The sequence below is a fragment of the Calliopsis andreniformis genome, chromosome 12, assembly GCF_051401765.1.
Source record: "Calliopsis andreniformis isolate RMS-2024a chromosome 12, iyCalAndr_principal, whole genome shotgun sequence".
Taxonomy (NCBI): domain Eukaryota; kingdom Metazoa; phylum Arthropoda; class Insecta; order Hymenoptera; family Andrenidae; genus Calliopsis; species Calliopsis andreniformis.
In genome coordinates, this window is record NC_135073.1 from 13,987,449 (window position 1) to 14,008,257 (window position 20,809).

Here is a 20,809-nt window from a genome sequence, read left to right on the forward strand (position 1 = left end):
TAGCATTTTTCTACAACTGTGATCAGAAACAGTTGATTGGATAATAGCTTCAAAGTTGGATACGATATAAATTTTCAAAATAATTTATTCTAAGACATGATTGGTAACAATATTTTTAATACGAAGTTTCTTATTCATATGAAAAAAGTTACAAAAGACTATTGACAGTTCTTTGCAAAAATAATTTAAAGAGTCTGTGATAACAAGAATCCTTTCTCAGAAAGTAACATCTGTTCCTACTTTTAGGTTTCATAAATTACAAAGAAAATAACGATAAAAAATATTACACAAAATAAAAGCTAATTACAACTCTAACTTAAATCATTTAAATACATAACATTTTTTTATATTATTGACTATTTGCTTCAAGATCCATGTCTGACCATACAGCCTCAGTTTCACTTTCATCAGGTGCTTCATCGTTATCGGTATCTGGTAGGCCATCGCCAACATCGTAAGTTGTATCTGTTTGTTCTTCGCCCACTGCCATGTAATAAGCCGAATCTATTTTATTCGAAGAGTTATCTAACCTGTGCATACCTTCCAGTGCCCTCCTGTTGTTTGGATCTAGACTAATTTAATAAAATATATTCAATTAAATATTCTAATAGAATTAAATGCCCCTTCTAGTGATTACAAAAATTAGAAAATTTACTTTAAAGCAATGGCATAATGATCCAAAGCTTTCTCTTCGTTGTGAACTCTTGCCCAAAGATCTCCAAGCATCTGATGCAGCTTGCACGTTGACTGAAATCGTACTCGTTTCTCAAGCAACGCAATTGCAGCTTCCAAATTCATTTCCTGTTCGTATATCTCAGCTAATAAATAAGCTGCAGGCAAATACCCTTCTTCCTGAATTAACGCGTTTTCTAATAAATTCTTTGCTTTACCAACAGAAACTGGATCTTTCATAAGTACAGAAGCATAAAGCTGTAAAGAAATTTCTTAGTTATACATGTTCCATAAAATTTAAAACTGATTTCATGTCTTGTATATACATATAAATTTATGTAATTACCGTGAGAAGTCTTGCAGTGTGTCCAAGTTGCTTGCAAGATCCACTTGCAATATTGAGAGCTTCTTTTAATCTGTGCATACCTACAAGACAATCCACTAAACCCTTATGTGGCTCGTAACGGTATGGTTTCAATTGCACGGCGTGTCTGAAGAAAAATAATGCATCTTGATACTTTTTCTGTTCTATAAGAATATTTCCTCGAAGTATCGTCGCTTCTATGTCGTTTGGATTCAAATTTAATGCTTGCGCTGTCAATGCATTCGCTCTGCCGAGTTTCCTAGCAGCATAGAGAGAATACGCCATGGCAACATATATTTGTCCAGTGTATTCATTGCTCGCTGTTATTATAAGAATCAGTCTTCCAAGTTCCTTAATGTGATGAGTTTTGTACAATACTGCAGCATAAACATCCACCCTGTTCAATAATAATAATTTTAACCATATATTTTTCTATGAATATTCTGTTACATAACTATGATTAACTAAATTATCTGTTACCCTTTCATAACATCTGGTTCTATGATCCTAACTCTCCTTAGGTATGACAGAGCAGTTTCATAATCTCCAGCATAGTAATAACATTCTCCTATTGTTGTCAGTAAATCCACATTATTTCGTAGTAGAATACCATTATCTAGAGATCTCAATGTTGATACCGCATGGGTATAATCTCTATTATGTATATGTGCATGAGCTTTGATCCAAGTATTTAACCAATCTAAATTTTGCAAACTGGATGCACAACCTACAATTAATGAATTTACTTCAATCCCTTTCACACCAAGGGACAGCAGGCCTTCAGCAGCTTCTAAGGCTAATGGACATTCCCTTAAGACTTCTTTATAAGCTGTGATAGCAGTACGTTCCATTCCTTGTTCTTGACACATTTTTGCAAGAGCCATGTTTACCTTAAAAAGTAAATAATTTTATAGAAATGTAATTGCAAATTGATATTTAAGTCTATTAATTTTACCTTTGGAGTTCTTTGTTTGCCAGGAATGCTTTGTAATACTTGAAGTGCTTCTTGAGAATTTTTTAACTTTATTAAACATAAATGAATCTGATACTTTATATCAACATCTGTTGGAAGGTCCTTCTGACCTTCCAAAGGTTTTGTGGCACCTTTGGATTTTAGTAGACACTTGCGAAATTGCAAGGATTTTTTATAGAGTGCCTCAGCTCGCTCATATTTACCCAAATAGAAGTGAGCATCCGCATAATAAACATACATATGGAACTTTCCATGTATGGGTAATAAATCTGAATTGTTTTCACTGAGTGAAAATATTAAATTCGCCTGTGCAATAAAAATAAACACGAAAATGATGAAACATTGAAGAATCTGTTAATCGATAGATTAACTCCTTTCTAATTAAATTTCTAAAGGGAGAAATAATTTGAGTCATTTATTACATTTACTTACCAGTGAAATAACATTTGAATATAATCCTTGTTCATAAAGAAGTTTGATCTGATCATACAAAGTCGACATTATCTTTAAAATATTCTTCTGATATATAATGTATTTAGAATACTGAACAGTTTTTATTACTGACGACTCTCCTTAACCTACGGAAAATCGAATATAATGAAAGAAGTTCGATGAACACTTTACATTGCATACGATAACGTATCCTAAATATTTCATAAATAAACTTTGAATTAGTAAAAGAAACCGTCTTTGGAGCAAAATCTTCACTCACAAATATTGAACCACAAACGAAGTGTACAATAGACATAACAATCAATGGCTCTTTTCTGTCTCTTGGTTTTGGGACTCGTAAATCTCATTTCTGTGAAAGTTACTCTTCTATAAAAGTGTAGTACTATAAAATGATAGGAATTACTGTTAAAATAACATTTTCATTTTAATATTTCTTCGTTTATGAATTTTATCAACGTCAGTAATAAAAAGCAGAGATTTTTTGCAGAGTCGGTATCTCAGTAGGTAAGACACGAAAATCTACAAGGTGTCATATCTATATTATAACTTTGTCTGTGGTTGACCACGATAAGCAACATAAACAAATACCTATTTAGATGTTCCCATTTTTTTCTTATGCAAAACATAAAAACTCTTGGAACCAGTATTAGTAAGTATTTAAAAATATATGTAGATACTTATTCATTAATCCTAAGGTTTTTTTTATTTGTTTATAGAACCATTTGTAATTTGAAACTGCCGCCTTTGTAAAATCAAGGAAAGGTAACGAACTCTGGTGTTAAAATATTAAAACATTTTCCTTAAATTGACCTTTTCTTTTGAAAAAGCAAGGCTCAGTAGATAACTTAATCTAAACTTAATTTTTGATATAAACAAAGAGCAAAACTTTCACTTAATCATTATTATATAATTTTTAGTAGTGGTTTCCTAGTGTAGAGTCTGTAAGAAGACACTAGTTGTCCATAAGGTACATATTACTCTTGTCATTCCTTTTTTAGTAAAGATATACAATATCATGCTCAATTCATTGTTTATTCAAGAAGTATCGTTTCACTGCCATTTACATAAAAGGCAATAAAGTAACAAAATAACAAATTACAAATAATCTTAAGGGATCACATATAAAAATAGAATTGGCCAAATTCAGTTTTATATCCAAGCATCGTGCAAAGATACAGGCGTCAGAGTTTGTTCAACTTAAACGTGTTTATTCGTACAGCTCATAGTCCTCTTAACTTCATTACTTATTATACGCTTATAAACTAAAATCACGATCATTCTTGAGGTACAATAGAAAATTCATAAAGCTCTTAACCAGAGGCATTCAACATAAAGTTTTGCGTGTAATCGTACTCGACTGTGGGAATTACAGATTGCACGAATTTGAGGAATATTATTAAATACATATGCACGCCGAGCTCACGACCTCCTTCCATTACAGTTTCAATGATTTTCTTCATTACTTCTGCATGCCTGCAAATTCATTTAAATAAAAGTTATAGTAGTTATATCAACAATATTTAATTAGAGGCATAATTTAATTGTAATTACCTGCAAGGATGAACAGATGCCATTGGTGGTCCAGGTATATGAGGATGAATTTCCATTGTGACAGTCTTCTTTGCATGATCCTGACTAACATCTTCATACATTTCTTCTACTGTTAAAGGCTTACGGTTCTTTTATAAAAAACATTACATCAAATTAAAATTTTTTACATGGTATATTATTAATATAGTCGAAATAGTTGATTATAAAGACGAACCTCATCATATCCTGACAGCCATAATCGCGGTGTTTGGTAATATTTATCATATGTAATATATAAATCATATGTACGTGTGTGAATGATCTCTCCTTCAGAAAATGCTTCCCATTTCTCCTTGGTGGGCTTTTTTGTACTTTCTGCTGCATACTTTTTAAATTACATGTAATTAGGTAAGGCTTTTAAAAGTGTAGTATAATAATTAAATGAAAAACTTGAGTATACCTTGTCTTGTTCATCTAACATTCCACTAACTTCAAAAGCTTCCATATCTGCAGCATCTCCATCATCATCATCATCATCATCTTCATTATTTTCTCCTGTATCAATTGACTGAGAGGGTTGTGTTTCTTCCAATGTCATTTCTGTTACTCTTTCCTCAACTCCTCCAAGGCCAGTGTCATAATGATGTGTATCTACCCAACCACCTTCTGGGTCATCTGCTTCTATAATGCATTCTTGTTCTTTACTGTATTCAATCTAAAATTCAATGAAAGAAATTATTTAAAGTGTTATTGTTGACTGTTATTATCAAGTATGAAATTTCTTAAATTTTTTAAGTAATAAAGATTTAGATATTTTTTATTTTAATTTTTTGCTCTTAAACAATATTTTGAATTTATAGTCCCTTGAAATTTATTAATTCATATGTTCAAAGCTTATAGTAGATAATTCAGAAATTTATTAGGAAGTACCTGTTTACATCTACGGGTACAGGGAACATTACGGGTCAATAAAAACTGTTTGTTCTTGGGAAGATATGATTTCACCCTATCTTCATCACCAGTAGCCCATTGCCATGTTGGACAATGATGTACCAAATGATCACCTGCTGCCACAAACTCCTCCGGTGTTAATACTCCAGTTTCTCGAAATTTACTTTCCTTTAATGGTATAAGTTACAGGTGAGATATAATACAAATATTTCTTTCAATCAAAAACGTTTTGTTCATAAATTTGGTTAATTTAAGCAATAAACAAATGCTCAAAGATATTTTATAAGTGTTATTAAATAATAAAACACAAAATATAGAAATATTAGTAACATAACAAACAAGAAAAAATTTACAATGAATATTCAATATTAAATTTTTATAACAGACCAGAAACATATGTAAAAAAAAATACAAGTTACATGTTTCCCTGAAAATACTACAAAAACAAAGGCCTATATACAACAAAGAAAGTTATTTTTAAAAATCCATTTTATTCTTATTGTGAACCTGTTTTGTTACATAAAAAATATGTGATTCATCAAATACAACATACCACTTAACAACATTACAGAAAGACATTTGTACATCAATTTATTTACACATTAGAAACAACAATCTTACACATACGCATGTGAAATATAAATATTGTTATTATGACAATAAAAAAGAACAAGATTATCTAAGATATCACGATGAAATCTCTTCAGAAAACATCTTAAAAATATGAAAGCTGATCAATGTCAGAAATATACAATGGTGCTAACATAAATGTACGATTGAACAATAAGCAGAGATTGTTATATTTATTATACATAATTATGCATTATTTATAACATATCTTATTTATTACTTTTTAGAGATATCCCTTTCTCGAGATACCGTATTTACGTAGAGCATACCTTTAGCACAGGGGTTAAGTACTCGGCGACACCAAGTGCAGTGCCTTTTACGGAATTAATGACACTCTGCATCGCAGATCCGTCCGATCGAGGGACACAAATTTCGTGGAGTATTAAAGAAATTAAAGGTGATGTTCGTCGAGCGAAAACATTCGTACAATATCAACAGTTCCCAACCGTGTTATCGATTTGTACTGTAACCCAACTGTAACATGGGAGTCATATATGCGGTACCAAAATGCTTCCCTTTCCATCAACTTCAACTTCCCCTACCAGCGTTTGTTTTTCCCCCCACTAACAGTTTTTGAGTCACCTGGAGAACGAGCATGCGTGCGAAAAACTATTTAGCGGTAATCGCTGATGTTCATATTTCTTCTAACTTTAGATATAACGAATAAATCGAAAACAAGTTAAATAATCTATATTTTTTTGGAAGGTATTAAACGTTTTTCACTCAGTCATTAAACGAGAAAATTTGTAATCTTAATAAGGGAATGTTGAAATTGTAAAATGTTGTTGCTTGTTTAATGCAAGTTTCTGTTTATTTCATTTATTTTTACTGTACTCTATTTTATAGATGGCTATTTCAAATACAAATTATGAAGAAATTACACAGGCATTAGAAGATTTGGACAGTTTGGATATGGAGTTATTTAGTGATTCATTTAAAAAATCAAAGTCCTCTACAAACATATTCAAAGATTCTAATGCATTTGATGGGGATGTGAAAAAAAGAGTCATCTTCAAAGGTGATTTGATTTAATATTGGAAATGAAAGAATTGATTAATTAAGTAATATGTATTGGTTTTTTCTTTTTGAACAATTAAAAATATTTTTTTTATAGATTCTGCTGAAGATACTTCGTTAACTGACTTGCTGTTTAATGAAGATACTTCTTCAAAAGAAAAGAAAAGTTTATTCACAAATAGTAGTAAAACTAGCCTGATGGAAGACTTATTTAAGACTAAAACACCATCTGCAACAAGTATCAAATCAAATAATGAGTTGGAATCAAGGTTTAATTTTGAGCAAAGAGATGTTAATCAATTATTTTCACAGAAACCAAGTGGTCCTTTGGCTTCTAAAAGTAATTCTAATTTACTACAAAATGAATTATCTAAAGATAAAGATGTACAAAGACAGAAAAATGTGTCCAGAAATGAAGAGGATATTTTAACAAGTTTAATTGATAAAGCAGATACAACAGATGACAAACCAAGAAGATTATCACTAAGAGAGAGTTTATTTGAGAATAAACCTCGTTCTATTATTACTATGGACTCTGGTAAACAAAAAAATAATATAAACATGGAATCAGAAGACTTTTTGAGTAGTTTACAAAAACCAAAAGCTCAATCTATTGACCAATCAGCTAAACTGCCCATGAGAGAGCCTCGGAGAGGTAGAAGGAACACAAAAATCATAAATGATCCTCTTGGCTTGCTTTCTTCTGATCTGTTGTCTGATCAAAATTTGGAATTGGTAATTACCAATTGGTATATCAGTTTATATTTATAATAATATTATATGAATGTATTTGGTATCTGTGCCCTTTAATATATTTCTTCAATTTTTTAGGTGACAAACGAGAATATGCTATCTAAAAACTCCAATATACAAAATTCTAAGTCAGAAGAAAATTTACCAGAATGGTTGAGCAACAAAGAGAATGTGGAAGATAAGAAAATGAAAGAAGTAAAAGAAGAAGAAACATCAAAAGATAAATCATCTAATAAAGTTGAGAGAATATCTACAGAAGAAGTCAAAAGTTCAACTGGATCCAAAGTGGCAGGTGAAATTAACTCAGAAGCTTTGCAAGTTCCAGAACATTTGTCATTGTTACTTGGTACACAGTTTAATCAACAAGCTGCAATTATGACTATGCAACAACAAGAACACGAGCTAAGAACAGCAGCAGTGCTTTCTCAGCAAAATGAACAATTAAGTAAAGTATCAAACAGTCAACACTCCTTGCTTCAGGATCAGGAGAAACAATTTAATGCTCTTTTAAAATTACAACTTGAAAAACAAGTTTTATTGGAGAAGCAGATAAAATTACAACAAGAACGCATTAATCAATATATACAAGTAAGAGCCTTTGATCATAAAATTCTAGCAAGTTAAACAGAGAAGCAATTAAATGAAATTAAAATGTATTATTTCATCTTTAAGACATTGATGGCTCAGCCTGTTTCGGTATCAAGTATTACATCAGTTTATACAAGCTGTAAGTCAGATGAAAATGAAAAAGGAACGAATTCGTTTACTGAAAAAGAAGAAATGGAAAATACAATAAAAATATTGCAGGCAGAAAAATTTAAATTAGAGAATACATTGTCCACCATAAATGAAAGACATGAAAGTGAAGTAACACTTCAAACAGAGTTTTACGAGTACGTTTATTAAAATATGTAAAATAGACAATACTTTTATTAGAGAATTTATGGTACAATTCATTTTTCAGGAGACAAATTTCATTTTTGAAAGAAGCTATGATAAAATTAGAGGAACGAGCAAACCAAGAAGTAGAACTATTAGAAGCAGATTACACAACAAAATTTGAAAAATTAAAGAATGAAAAGGCACAAATGGAGAATACGTATAAGGAAGAAATTCATGACTTAAAGGTTAATCATTTTTATAATGTATTTCATAATGTATAAAATTGTCTTTAGCGCATTAACTGTTTATATATTATTTCAAATTTTATAATCAGACTGAACATGCTCAACGAATAAAAGAACTTAATGAATTACATGCTCAAAATATAAAACTTTTAGAAAAGGAATATTCCAATATTGTGGAAAGTATATCTAGAACAAAGCAGGTGGAAGACCAGCTATTAGAAACTGTAACTAGTCGGAAGGCTGATATAGATGATATATTGCAGAAAGCTAGTTTTATAATTGAAACTATAAAAGAGAAGGAGGAAGTGGTAGAACTTAAAAGTAATGAAATAACACAACTGCAAGAAAATTACTTCAAAGTACACGAAGAGGATATACAAGGTATCCCTCATTTTTACTAAAATTGAACAGGTGTGAACATTATACACCATGTTTAAATGAATAAATATTTACAGCCCAGAAACTCGAATTAAAAAATCAAAATAGAACTTTGGAAGAACATCGTAATAAATTTATGGAAACATCAGAGAAATTTGACGTTCGTTTTACGCAACTCTTAACTGAACTTCAGAAACAAAATGCACAAAATAATCAAATGCAAGAAGTGTTTGAGAAAAAAACAGCGCAACTCTTACGAGAAAGAGAACTATTTGAAGAAAAAGTAAAGTGGGAACGAGATTATTTGCAGGTACTTTTTGTTTTACGTTTTTAAAAAAATATGTATTTCGTATTTAAGAATTTATTTATATTTTTATGTACCAGACCTTGAAGGAATCTTGGTTGCAAGAGCAAAAAAGGCAGCTAAAATTACTTGCAGAAGAAAGAGAAGCTGTAACAGCAGAAAAAGCACAACTTGAAGTTTTAAATAGGCTTAAACTTAATAGTGATGATATTACTAAAGTAGAGGTATAATAATAATAATGCTTAGTAGTAATATTATCAATTTAGTAATTATAAAAATTCAAGATATCAATTATTATTGTAGTTGGAAACAGCTATTAAAACTGCCCAAGAAGCAACTACTTGTGCCAATAGAGAAAAACTAAGATGGCAAGCAAAAATTAATGAACTTGATCTTCAAAAGCAGATTTTACAAGATAAAGAAAATCTGCTTATTTTACGAGCAAAAGAACTTGAAAATCTTACACAGGTGTATATTTATTATTTATTCTCATAATGATGTATCTATTTGATTATATTTGTAATAACTAGTATTGTTTTGGAATTACACAGTCAGCTTTAATAAAAAAGGAAGAAGGAATAAAAGCTTTAAAAGATGCAAAGCATTTAGAAAATCAACATAAAGAAAAATTGGGCCTACTACAAACGCAGTTTAAAGCATTAATAGCGAGAGAGAAGAAAGTGGTTAATGAACAATATAATATTACAAAGTAAGTATATGTATATTATATGTATACTCTTTTTATAATTATTTTTTATTAAATATTGGTATTTCAAAGGGGAAGAACAATCTCACTCATGTGTGAAACTGAGAAACCAGAAAGAGACATAAATATTCCACATAATTTTCACAGTCAAACATTACCCTTTTCTATTATGCATTCGTCATCGCAAACCACTTCAGAATTAATGGTAATAGAACAGTATTTACTAAAAGTAATTTATTTATATAAAAATGACTTATTTAAAATATTTTTTATTACAGAATATTATAGATCCAAACCTAATTATGCTAAAACTGAATCTCGATAATTAGTATATCATTTAACAGAAATAAATTCATGATAATTAATATTGTACATTACAGTAAATAGTTTTATAACTTCTAAATGAAACTCCGTTTCAGTATTAAATATTTCAAAGTTCTGATTAATATTTTCAAGATGAGTAGTGTATAAAATTGTCAATACAGACATCATTGTCGTAAATGTAAGACATCCTTCAAATTTCCAGGTCCTCATCTATAATTAAACGATAAATTTTTATATATAATTAATATATCAGAAAGCATACAAACACTTTTAAATGATTCAGAACTTATACAGTAATTTTGGACTATATACATTGTAAATTGTTTATAAACAAATACTTAATTAGTTTTGAAGCTATTATCTAGTCATTACATTAAAATTATATTTACCATTACAATTAAGCATTATTCCTACATCTGTGTTCCTTTGCAGTGCCTTTACTGTAGCAATTTGTGATTCTATTGCATATACTTCACTTTCTATATTACTTGTACAATTTACCTAAAAAAGAATAAACAAAATATTAATAACAGGATATTGTTTATTATTTAAATAATTATAAAATAATCTTACTATGCCACTAAGCAGATTCGTGGAATCAATATTACTTTCTCTATTGTCACTATTTAAATTTCTAAATACATTCTGTGATTTATTTATGAAGTCAGATCCGTCAGACAAAAATGTAATTGCTTGCCTGAAAAAAGAACCTTGAAAATCCTTAGAAATCTTTTATAATAGAAAAAATAATCTAAAAAATTTCTCATACTTATGGTAATCATGAGAGATTGGTAGCCCAAGAATTTGTTCAGGATTATGGATCAGTTTATGTATAGAGTATTCATGCATTATAAGAGACTGCATATTTTTATTTACAGTTTCTATACATTCTTTTCTTTCCTCTAGAAGAGACATATATGATTAGACTTGAACTTATCATGTTTTTTCTGAAATTACTCAAAATAATTTTATTACATAAAAAAGTAAGGACCTTTTATACTTTGCAGTATTTGCAACAGTTGATCATATTCTGTAGTCTGCTTTCTTTCCATTTCTTTGAATTGTGCATTACGGATTTCCCTTCTTTTTTTCAAAAGCTCAGCAATTTTTTCTATATCTTCCATTCTGTAAAACATTACAATATACAGGAATAAAAATACAATACTAGTTTAACTTGAGACTCAAACTTAAATAATATCACTAAATCAAGTTTTAATCATAGACAATAAGCATAACCCTGAATAAAAAACACTCAGAAAACATTGAAAATGAAATATATGTTATAGTATTTGAAAAATGAAACCAATCTTTACTTAGACTCTATTTCGTTAGATATATTTATAAAGATATGAATGTGCATGAATATTCGTAATCTAATACTTGCATTTTAATTCTTCTTATTTATGTTATTCTCTTATGGACTATGCAATTCTGCTTCACTACTACATAATAATACCTTGTGTGCTTTCAAGGATAACTCGTTTATATATTTACACAAATTCCAAAGTTAAACATTTCTGTTTTACACTAAACTATTTTACAATAATTTCACTGTTTTCCCTCTTTTCTTAAATGGCTTACAGAGCTTATTTCAATTCAAACAGTCACTTTATTTAAACATGTTCGCCAACATTTGAAGTCTAGTAAAATTTTCGTGATAACGAGCACACCTGTATATCGAAGAAACTATCGATTGTCGATAGTAATATACGTCTGCTAGAGTGTAAATGTATCTACGTCAAAATGGCAGAAATCTCGTTCTCTAGTCGAGCGTATTGTAAGATTATATTACATGCAGTCAAGTACCCTCATTGTGCAATAAATGGTTTGTTGTTGGCTAAACAGAAGAACAAAGGTGATGGTAAATCTGTAGAATTACGTATCGAAGATGTGATTCCACTATTTCACATTTGCCTGCACGTCTCGCCCATGGCGGAAATCGCTTTGACCATGGTACATATTTAAATATTTAAACGAAACCTACTTCCTGCGCGTATCAATTTTTTATTAGTAATGCTTTTGATAAGCACAAACAACTACTATTTGTTCGTGGGATTAATAGTCTTATAAATTACGTTTTCGAATGATAACAGTTATTAGGTTATTTTGTTTACATGACAATTCTGAATTGTTAATTATTCTTTAGAATTTCTTACAAACACAAAAATCGGGAACTCATATTTTTTTTAAATATTACTGAACATATTTTTAATTAGTTTGAATATGTAATTGAATGAATCATTATAAATTTGAGAACTAAATGACAAATAGAATGTTTATTATATAAATATAGATGATAAAAAACTCATGTGTTTGTTTAAATAATAGCTGTACTAATATAAGTAAAACTACTTGCAGGTTGATCAGTTTGCCGCAAGCAAAGGTCTAGTACTTGCTGGTTATTATCTTGCAAATGAGACTTTAAATGATTTAAGGTAATTTATCAGCTTAAATATATTGTTTCATTAAATTTGTAAATTATTTAATAAGTTTTCTTTTTTTCTATAGTACAGATAAACCTGCTCATAGAATAGCAGATAAAATAGCAGAAAACTATAGCAACGCTTTACTTGTTGTGGTAAGTATTATTGAACTAAATGTACCAAAAGATTTTACTATTAATTTTTTCCTTTTATCAGATAGATAACAAAGAAATAACACTTGAAATGAATTCAAATCCATTAAGGGTCTCACAGTTTGTAGATGGCAAGTGGAAGGCACAAGACATAGTCGAGTAATGAAATTTCCATTATATTTTTTAATGTTTGCTATTTACATTTGGATAAAATATTTTTTTTCTATTATTGCAGCATATTTTATGAGAAGGCTGTAACAGATACAGATGCACTATATTTTTTGTTAAAAACAGAGCAGTATAGAAATCTTGTTGACTTTGACAATCATCTTGATGATATTTCCCTTGATTGGCAAAATCGTAGACTTAATAAAATTATAAGTGAGGCTGTGGAAAAATATAAATAGCGGTATTTAAATAGAATTAATTTTATATGAATAAATTGTAACATTTTTAAATGCATTTAGGTACAAGTAATGTAAATAAACAATTAAGTATACATGAATGAATATAAAATATATCTTAAAAGTTTAATTTCGTGTAACACAATACGCTTAACTACATTAAAGTTAACTTAAGTATATAAGACACAAGAATCTATTAATATTATAACATTTTATTTATTTTTAACAATATCTAAATTACAAAATTAAAAATTACGTTTAAAAAAAATAATATAATAAATAATTTCATATACAACATTTTATGCGCCCTCAGTTACTCTTTTTCACTTCATTTCATAAAGATTCATTTCATTTTTGCTTTTCATTTAGTCTTCAGTATCTAAAACAATTAATTGATCCATTAAAGAAGATTGTCTTTTACTGATTTTAATACATTTATATAGAAGTACTTCTGTCACAGAATATTAATAACACATACCTGAAGTACTTTCAATAATCTTACGACTTTGATTAAAGTAATCATTGGGATGCTCAAAAATTTTTTCTGTTATACAATTGTGGCTAATCTCATAATACTTTCTACATGCATCAAGATAAGAGCCTTCTTTTGAAGATTGCATCACTGATTCTATATCTAAAAAATTCATGATCTTTTAAAAAACACACTTTCCTAAGCTTTTTGTTTCTAATTTGTTTTTATTAGTTTACCTAATTGTACTAATCCGCACTTAGAGAGCGTTTTTCTAAGTACATCGTGTGTCATGTGTTTGAATGGGCAACCGTGATTATCTCGTACACCAAGAGTGGAATTGAATATTTTAGAACAGGAAAAGGGGTCATATTTTGCCCGTTTTCCTTCTTGTCCATATAGGTGCCTTACACCATACCTATATTTCTTTTGAAAAGTAATTTCATCAATCTTTTTGGTAAATTCATCTTTCCAAAATTGTAATGCGTTATTCGCATTAAGGCCAATGCCTTTAAGAAATAAGCAATATTGCACCCTACCACCATTCGTAAGGTGGTGATTTGTCTTTAATGCTTCGTGGAGCACTCTCATGCACAATGGATAAGACGTTTTTGATAACTGAATGCAAAATATATATTAAACAGTAATAACTTCGATTAATTATTAAACAACATAAAAAATTTAATATACCTCATCTAATTCACTAATAAACACTTGTCTATGTGAATCATATCTGAAATTTTGTGCATTAAAGAATTTTGAAAGCATACTGAAAATATTAGTTATCCTTTCATCATCATAAACATTTGATGCAGTTTCTCGTGAATACTAAAACAATATGTAACTTTTAGTGAGAGTATACAATTTTTAAGTGTATTTAATTGTAATATATCATTCTATACTTTACCGCAAATCCTTTGTTTAGTATTTTTTTAAATTCATAAAGAAGTAGTGAAGATATTTTTGTATTTGGTACATAAGCAATACCATCTTTTAAAAATATTCGTCGTTTTGCAATTAAATAGTTAACAGTAGTGAAATGCACTTTGTAAAATTTTATATTATTAATATCTTCTAAGTTACAGGATATTTTTAAATCTTCTTGGAGTTTCTGTGTTTCTTCTTCAGGGACCTAAAACAAGAAAATTTTGTTAGTAAAACGAAATATTGCATCCTTTAGTATTCACTAAATATTTAATGTACTAACAATAGCATACTGTAATCCATTGATATGATTAAATGCTTCAATACTTTCTATATCCAAAGATGAAATTCTCCATTTAAACAGTTTTACTTCTTGTCTAAAAAACCACACTCTTTTTTGATGTTCAAAAGAAAATGCAGACCTTAATATGAAATGCGACATACAGTCATTTCTTTTTAACTGTTGTTGTATTTCTCCATGAAATTCATTATCATGTTCACTTATTAGTTTTGCAAAGTCATGGAGACCACTGTTTTCTAATTTCTTACTTAAAATAGCCAGACATTGCTTAGATGACTTTTTATAACTTCTCATTGAGATTCTATCTACCAATTTCAGAACTGTAAAATAAAATGGAAGAATAATAGGACTAATGAAACATTAATGAAACTATAGTGGGATTCATATTACCTCTGAATCTGTTAATGCACCACTGTTGCATTTCTTCTAATTTGATACACCCAAATGGCACTTCATTGTACATTTGTAAAGTGTGGGAATGTGTATTCTTAGCAACCTGTTGCTCTACCTCTATTTTAACTTGTTGCCTAACTGGTAAATTAGCCATATTTATTTAAAAACCTGAAATAAATTGTGGATTTATGAAAAATATAATATGAAAACAAAAACTTTATTGAATCTATTTATTACTTAATAATTATCACTAGAATATTAAAGTAAAAACTTTGAATTAGAAGACAGTTACCTAAGTAACATGTAAAAATAATATCAATAAAAATTAGGAACTTTTCAAAAATTGGATTAAGTCAATAAAGTGTGACTACATTGTTTAAACAATTTGTGCTCTGGTATCACAAAAATTTTGTTTCTTCTTTTCTTCAGTTTCATACTTTCAATTAAGTTTGTTTCATAAGCATATTTTGAAGTTTCAATTCCGCCCAGAAGTTTATAAATTTGTTTAATACTTCTTCTGGAATATCTACACTTATTACACTGTGGTATTAGACAAAAATATTAGTTCATTGTTGTCAAAAGAATATTAAAGTAACGAACTTTAATATTCGTTTCATTCATGGATCGCGAAACGTAATCGCCACCAGTGACATCTATGAACTAAAGCAGCCCGCTCGATTTGAACAAAGAAATGAAAAATTGTTTAACTTGTTCACTTTCTAGAGCTCTGAATAATTACTAAAGACATTATAATTTTAAAGCAGGGAAATTAAGACAAAAAATCGTCACAAAAATATTTAGCAGCTTCTATAGATATTTACATATGTATCGAATATAACATTCCATTATTCGACTGAAAAAAAAAAACAAAAGAAAACGTCTCCCTTCTTTTCGTATAGAATTAAAAACCAAATGACTGCTAATTTAATTTTGTGTTCAAAATCAGTCTATACTGATTTTAGTCAGTTTACACAGATCTATACTGATCATTTTGAACTAAATAATAATTTATTAATCTTGAAGTAATCCTGAAAAAAGAAAATAAAAGTCCTAAAATGAAATTGTTGCGTGTATAAGACCAGTATTAGTATGAAATGCTCTTTCGCCTACCACTGCACGTTAATTATGAAACACAGTGTACTCATTAGCAGGAGCAGAAAGTTTAGATCGACAAAGGAAATCTGTTCGTCTCACGGACGAAATTTAATTGAACAGACAGTAGAAAGGCTGCATACACAGCCATGGAGGTTTCGAAGCGTCGGTAGACAGATGCTCGAAAGCAGTGTTTGCACACCGAATGGTAAATTCTCTCGCAGATTCCACGGCCCAAGACATAAGTGCAACTTAATTTGCATATTTAATTCGACGAGCGTGCTGAACCATCAGCCTTCCTTTCCTTTAGCGCGGCTCCCCAGCGTTCCCAACCCCGCTACTCCAGCACACCAGCTGAATTCGATTTACTTGCAATCATGTTGAGGATTAATTAGTTTGTCCCGACATAAGTGCGTGAGAGACAAATCAGCAAGACGAACAGACACGAATTGTCGGCGCGGTTGATTACATTCGAATTTCTGCTTGTTACTTGTGAATAAGTTCATGGAAATAGAAAGAGACTCGGTATTTATTTGTAGTTAAATAAATAGTTATTTGTTGTTAAATCATTTCTGTGGCGAATGAGGATTTTAGGATCTGACATTAAATCTCTGGAGGTTTTTCCAATAATTATTATATAGATTTATATTTGCATCAGTTTGTTTATGTAACTCGTGCTACTTGTATTTATAAAAATAAAAATAAAAATTGTTTCGCCTCTGGTTGACTACAAATCAAGATAACCTCAAAGGGACGTTGAACATGTCTAGCGAGCACAAAATGCGCGACAATTAGAATTTTCTTTGCGCAATGTTCGTTTGTTACCTTTTCGCTAATGAAACCGAAGCATCAGCTAATGAGCTTAATGAGGGAACTACCGTTGTTGAAAGGCATACTTATTGCTTTACTTGAGACTTTATAGCTATGAACGAAGTACCCGCGTAAAGGACAAAGATACAACTTCGTTTCATCCAGGGCAGTTACGTTGTAGTACAATTTGTGTTTTGGAAATTCAGTGTGCCTTAGGTTGTAGGATTGTAGCACTGTAAAACGTAGAATTCACTTTCTACGAAGCTTCCATTAATTAGCTAATAAACTGAGTAGTGAGTACCACTTGGTACACGTGTTATTATAAATTATAACCTATGTATTAAAACCCAAAGTTCTGTAAATGTAATATTTTATTTCCTATTTTTTTTTTTAGTGGATTTACATTACAGTATCTTTTTTCTTTATGCTAGTGTTATGAAAGGGGATCCTAAAGATTAGCTTAATATTTTTTTGAAATATTAAATTGAAATATTTGTAACACTAAAGTACAAAAGTTTTTTATGAGTCAAACTTTTTGTGAATCTTTTTCATTTAGTGTTTAGTAATACATAATATGTTTTTTCTCTCAACAAAATAATATATCATGTAAAGCATACAATGTCTACGCGATTTTGGGCCTAAAGATTTGGCACTTGGACCTGTAGATTCCCATAAACCCCGAGCAACCGCGCATTCTCGTGCCAAATTACGCCACAGTGTCCTACAGATGATCTTTGACCAACTAAAACTCCCAACCGACGCAAAGGGTTGGATTCGAAATTGTAATCAGATTACTTCCACGGCGTGTGTATCAATTACGTTTGTCGTAAACCGTGCTATCAGGCACAGTGGGCACAGGTCGGCTTAGATAGCGCTGTGTAACGGAGATAATGCAAGGAAATGGCTAGAATGCGTTGGCTTCCATTGTGCTTCAGCGAGCTCCTGATGGCCGGCGACTAATTACCCGTACTCATAACACCAGGAGTAAATTATTATTCCCCGAAGAGTAAATTAGTCAGAGATCCAAGGAATGACTTTCACGCGGAAGAAAGAAAAAGAGGTATCTTTTTTTGCGTGAATTTAACACTGAGTGTCTCGCTATATTCTCTAAAACTTTTATCATATGTACAGTGACCCTTTAATTCGTTTTTATATATTTTTACATCGTTTCTTTTCTGTTCTAATATAATGTGAAGATTGTTTCGTTTGTTTAAGAGTAGCAAATTCGAACAGTTTCATTGACTCTATATTTTGAAATTTCTGATATGGTGAATGTTTTATGCGCGCGAAAATCTTGTTCTTTGATTCCAGTGCAACAAATTTCCAATTCTGCTATCCGAAATGAGAGTTTATAGGGCACCTCGTTTCGAGGAAATTACGTGTCAAACGTCACAGTGTCGATGAGGGCAGACGCTGAACCTTGGCGAACGTTTACGTCGCAATCTCTCGTCACCCTTTCGAGCTGGACATGAGCCCAGGACAAAAGGGTGCCAGTAGGCGCGAACTGACAGAGAAATTAGGTGGTGAAAATTTCGTTATTGGCGATGAAGGAGTTTCAAACTGCGTTTAATCAACTTTGACGATGTAATTATCGATGGTATTACGAAGGTCCTGAAGGCACTTGACCGAAAGGCCATTTTAGGCAAATTTATTCGGAGTACAGAATTTTCCAAATCTTCAGATGCTCGAAATTAGTGTGTTAATTAGCAGCTAACATGCAAAAATGATGTATACATACAAAGTCGTACAACAAGTAGAATGTTCAAAAATTCAATTTCAGATTTAACCTGAATCGTTCAAGATGGATTTATTTATCCACATCAATCCTTGTAATTAAGAGATATTGTATTTTTGAATTTCCCGCGTTGTGTTTAAATTTGATCAGAATCAACGTCCCAGTAATTCTGGATATTCTAATTAATGAAACACTCTCGGGTCTTCATGGCGTTCATCAGTAGATAGCGATGCACGTACATTACGAGTGTCACGCAGTCACCGAATATGCAAATGAAATCTTATCAGCCACGCATCCAAATGTCATCCTTGTGTATCATCATCATGCTACTAGAATAATCTTTGTTCTGATAGCGTGAACTGTCCTAGCAAAATTCGATTTCCAAGTTTGCCCTCGTAGACTTGGCCTCGCGAATTACTAGCTCTTTCTGCGTGATTTCAATTGATTTAATTTGATTAGAATTATATTTCGCGCATCGAAGGAAATCCTTCCATTCCGTGGTAGAAAGAACAAGTTCGAGCGGATCGGATTTCACGCCGCTAGATTCAAAGGGGAAAGGCGAGGAAATTACGTGTCAGCAGCACATCACAGATTCAACTCGTGTGAATCCAACTCGAAGACTTTTGCAGTCTGTATTCTACATCGTGGCGTATTCCTGCGGTTCTAACTTTATCGCGAAAAAAAGAATATGACTTCTAGAACCACCATTGCAATCTCATATTTCACAGTTTCGTTTAGTTCTGGAAGAGTTAAAGAAAAATTGAAGTAGAACTTGAATATAATTTCTTTCTAAAATTCTGAGTAACATTCTCACTTTATTTAATTCTCAATATTTATTATGAGAAACAGTCGAAGTCTATATAGAGAAGAAATCATCCAACAATCCACCGAAATCATTGTTTTCTATACTTTGAGCCCCGCTTTAATGCGATTTATCACCCTTCGTAAAGCCCCTCGATCGTAGAGCCCAGCAAAAACGAATTGCCGCGCTTCTGTGAACACGCTGGGGGAAAAAAGACGAGGCTCGAATGGATTGAGTCCGCCTTGGCAAGGATTGGTCACGGAAGTCCAGGAGATCCGTGGCTGGACAGTAAAAGAGAAAAACATGACGCAGCTGGATACACGCGTGGCAGCTTAATTACCGCCCACGCTCGAGTGTGAAATTGTCAATTACTGGCCGAAGAGCAAGTACACTCCCTTTGCTTCGGTTCTCCAATTAATCTCGAGCCATTGTGAAGCATGCACGCAGTATTCGACAGTGTGCGCGCGTTTTATGCGGATGCAGGAGATAAACGCGATTGTAACATCAACTTTTTTCTGCCGTCTCGTTTTTTTTTTGATCGTTGTAACGAGCAAAGTGCATTCGTGTGAGGTGCAAAGCAATTCGGTATCGAATGAAAGTGTCTTTGGATGTAGAGGACGGTTCAGAGTTGGAGGTCAGTTGAAAATTGCGACTTATTTTTGTCTTTTATGTGTATCCTGTATCATGCATACGAGACAAATGTAAATTTCGAACGCCTGTTGATGAGCAACCCTTTATACACTGGTGCCTATAGATCAGCAACCCTCTAGACACTGGTGTCGACAGATGAGCAACCCTTTATACACTAGTGCCCTTACAGTTGGGTAACCCTTTATACACTAGTGCCCCTACAGTTGAGTAACCTTTTATACACTAATGTTTATTGAGCAATCTGCCATAGTCTGCTATCGTGGAAAAGTAATCGTCACTGAAGTTTCTGTGGGATTTTAATAAACTTTTCACGGAGGGTATGATACAGTTTTAACATTCGAATTTTCCTATCTTTGATGAGTTAATAATATACAAAGTGAGTTAACAATTGTATCACTTGCATTTTCTTGTAAACTATTTGTTATATGAAAAAATGTTTCAAACGAAAGTTGTTTGGTATCGAAAGGAGCA

At 31.2% G+C, this 20,809-nt stretch overlaps 6 protein-coding genes across 6 annotated transcripts; 2 read left to right on the forward strand and 4 right to left on the reverse strand.

The window, feature by feature from the left end:
• Positions 1 to 117: 117 nt before the first annotated feature.
• On the reverse strand, positions 118 to 2,704 carry Apc7 (anaphase-promoting complex subunit 7). Its single transcript, XM_076389158.1, has 6 exons — positions 2,442 to 2,704; positions 1,992 to 2,315; positions 1,517 to 1,926; positions 1,019 to 1,433; positions 656 to 930; positions 118 to 572 (listed from the first exon to the last, which is right to left on the reverse strand). Exons 1-6 carry the CDS (start codon positions 2,508 to 2,510, stop codon positions 350 to 352), a joined length of 1,716 nt encoding a protein of 571 aa, XP_076245273.1. The 5' UTR covers positions 2,511 to 2,704; the 3' UTR covers positions 118 to 349.
• A 771-nt stretch (positions 2,705 to 3,475) lies between these two features.
• Atg3 (Autophagy-related protein 3) lies at positions 3,476 to 6,062 on the reverse strand. Its single transcript, XM_076388457.1, has 6 exons — positions 5,843 to 6,062; positions 4,923 to 5,111; positions 4,453 to 4,707; positions 4,228 to 4,377; positions 4,014 to 4,141; positions 3,476 to 3,935 (listed from the first exon to the last, which is right to left on the reverse strand). The coding sequence occupies exons 1-6, from the start codon at positions 5,912 to 5,914 to the stop codon at positions 3,773 to 3,775; spliced, it is 957 nt and encodes a 318-aa protein (XP_076244572.1). The 5' UTR covers positions 5,915 to 6,062; the 3' UTR covers positions 3,476 to 3,772.
• A 106-nt stretch (positions 6,063 to 6,168) lies between these two features.
• Positions 6,169 to 10,270, forward strand: Twy (fas-binding factor 1 twitchy). Its single transcript, XM_076389844.1, has 15 exons — positions 6,169 to 6,172; positions 6,279 to 6,287; positions 6,334 to 6,371; positions 6,420 to 6,591; positions 6,688 to 7,325; positions 7,422 to 7,931; positions 8,016 to 8,236; positions 8,308 to 8,470; positions 8,560 to 8,851; positions 8,926 to 9,158; positions 9,233 to 9,376; positions 9,456 to 9,620; positions 9,704 to 9,861; positions 9,931 to 10,063; positions 10,137 to 10,270. The coding sequence occupies exons 1-15, from the start codon at positions 6,169 to 6,171 to the stop codon at positions 10,185 to 10,187; spliced, it is 2,931 nt and encodes a 976-aa protein (XP_076245959.1). The 3' UTR covers positions 10,188 to 10,270.
• A 1-nt stretch (position 10,271) lies between these two features.
• LOC143185713 (uncharacterized) lies at positions 10,272 to 11,688 on the reverse strand. The gene is made up of 6 exons (XM_076388921.1): positions 11,567 to 11,688; positions 11,174 to 11,307; positions 10,952 to 11,084; positions 10,756 to 10,879; positions 10,572 to 10,683; positions 10,272 to 10,392 (listed from the first exon to the last, which is right to left on the reverse strand). Exons 2-6 carry the CDS (start codon positions 11,304 to 11,306, stop codon positions 10,373 to 10,375), a joined length of 522 nt encoding a protein of 173 aa, XP_076245036.1. The 5' UTR covers position 11,307; positions 11,567 to 11,688; the 3' UTR covers positions 10,272 to 10,372.
• A 231-nt stretch (positions 11,689 to 11,919) lies between these two features.
• Emc8-9 (ER membrane protein complex subunit 8/9) lies at positions 11,920 to 13,308 on the forward strand. Its single transcript, XM_076388554.1, has 5 exons — positions 11,920 to 12,135; positions 12,541 to 12,617; positions 12,691 to 12,760; positions 12,822 to 12,916; positions 12,993 to 13,308. The coding sequence occupies exons 1-5, from the start codon at positions 11,926 to 11,928 to the stop codon at positions 13,162 to 13,164; spliced, it is 624 nt and encodes a 207-aa protein (XP_076244669.1). The 5' UTR covers positions 11,920 to 11,925; the 3' UTR covers positions 13,165 to 13,308.
• An 83-nt stretch (positions 13,309 to 13,391) lies between these two features.
• LOC143186273 (DNA primase large subunit) lies at positions 13,392 to 15,402 on the reverse strand. Its single transcript, XM_076389845.1, has 7 exons — positions 15,246 to 15,402; positions 14,838 to 15,175; positions 14,538 to 14,762; positions 14,321 to 14,458; positions 13,870 to 14,248; positions 13,640 to 13,795; positions 13,392 to 13,540 (listed from the first exon to the last, which is right to left on the reverse strand). Exons 1-7 carry the CDS (start codon positions 15,400 to 15,402, stop codon positions 13,527 to 13,529), a joined length of 1,407 nt encoding a protein of 468 aa, XP_076245960.1. The 3' UTR covers positions 13,392 to 13,526.
• Between the last annotated feature and the right edge of the window lie 5,407 nt (positions 15,403 to 20,809).

Bases quoted from the DNA above. Each gene is read 5' to 3' on its own strand.
- Twy (XM_076389844.1), top strand. The intron at 8,237-8,307 runs GTACGTTTATTA...TTCATTTTTCAG, and splicing joins CTTCAAACAGAGTTTTACGA to GAGACAAATTTCATTTTTGA. The intron at 9,621-9,703 runs GTGTATATTTAT...GGAATTACACAG, and splicing joins AACTTGAAAATCTTACACAG to TCAGCTTTAATAAAAAAGGA.
- LOC143186273 (XM_076389845.1), bottom strand. From the start codon at position 15,402: ATGGCTAATTTACCAGTTAGGCAACAAGTTAAAATAGAGGTAGAGCAA. The intron at 14,763-14,837 runs GTTAGTACATTA...TTCTTGTTTTAG, and splicing joins ATGGATTACAGTATGCTATT to GTCCCTGAAGAAGAAACACA. The intron at 14,459-14,537 runs GTAAAGTATAGA...ATATTGTTTTAG, and splicing joins TACTAAACAAAGGATTTGCG to TATTCACGAGAAACTGCATC.
- Apc7 (XM_076389158.1), bottom strand. From the start codon at position 2,510: ATGTCGACTTTGTATGATCAGATCAAACTTCTTTATGAACAAGGATTA. The intron at 1,927-1,991 runs GTAAAATTAATA...TTACTTTTTAAG, and splicing joins GCAAACAAAGAACTCCAAAG to GTAAACATGGCTCTTGCAAA. The intron at 931-1,018 runs GTAATTACATAA...ATTTCTTTACAG, and splicing joins ACACTGCAAGACTTCTCACG to CTTTATGCTTCTGTACTTAT.
- LOC143185713 (XM_076388921.1), bottom strand. From the start codon at position 11,306: ATGGAAGATATAGAAAAAATTGCTGAGCTTTTGAAAAAAAGAAGGGAA. The intron at 11,085-11,173 runs GTCCTTACTTTT...TGTCTCTTCTAG, and splicing joins AATACTGCAAAGTATAAAAG to AGGAAAGAAAAGAATGTATA. The intron at 10,684-10,755 runs GTAAGATTATTT...ATTCTTTTTTAG, and splicing joins CGAATCTGCTTAGTGGCATA to GTAAATTGTACAAGTAATAT.
- Emc8-9 (XM_076388554.1), top strand. From the start codon at position 11,926: ATGGCAGAAATCTCGTTCTCTAGTCGAGCGTATTGTAAGATTATATTA. The intron at 12,761-12,821 runs GTAAGTATTATT...TCCTTTTATCAG, and splicing joins GCAACGCTTTACTTGTTGTG to ATAGATAACAAAGAAATAAC. The intron at 12,917-12,992 runs GTAATGAAATTT...CTATTATTGCAG, and splicing joins AAGGCACAAGACATAGTCGA to CATATTTTATGAGAAGGCTG.
- Atg3 (XM_076388457.1), bottom strand. From the start codon at position 5,914: ATGCAGAGTGTCATTAATTCCGTAAAAGGCACTGCACTTGGTGTCGCC. The intron at 5,112-5,842 runs GTATGCTCTACG...ATACCATTAAAG, and splicing joins ACTTAACCCCTGTGCTAAAG to GAAAGTAAATTTCGAGAAAC. The intron at 4,378-4,452 runs GTATACTCAAGT...TAATTTAAAAAG, and splicing joins TGTTAGATGAACAAGACAAG to TATGCAGCAGAAAGTACAAA.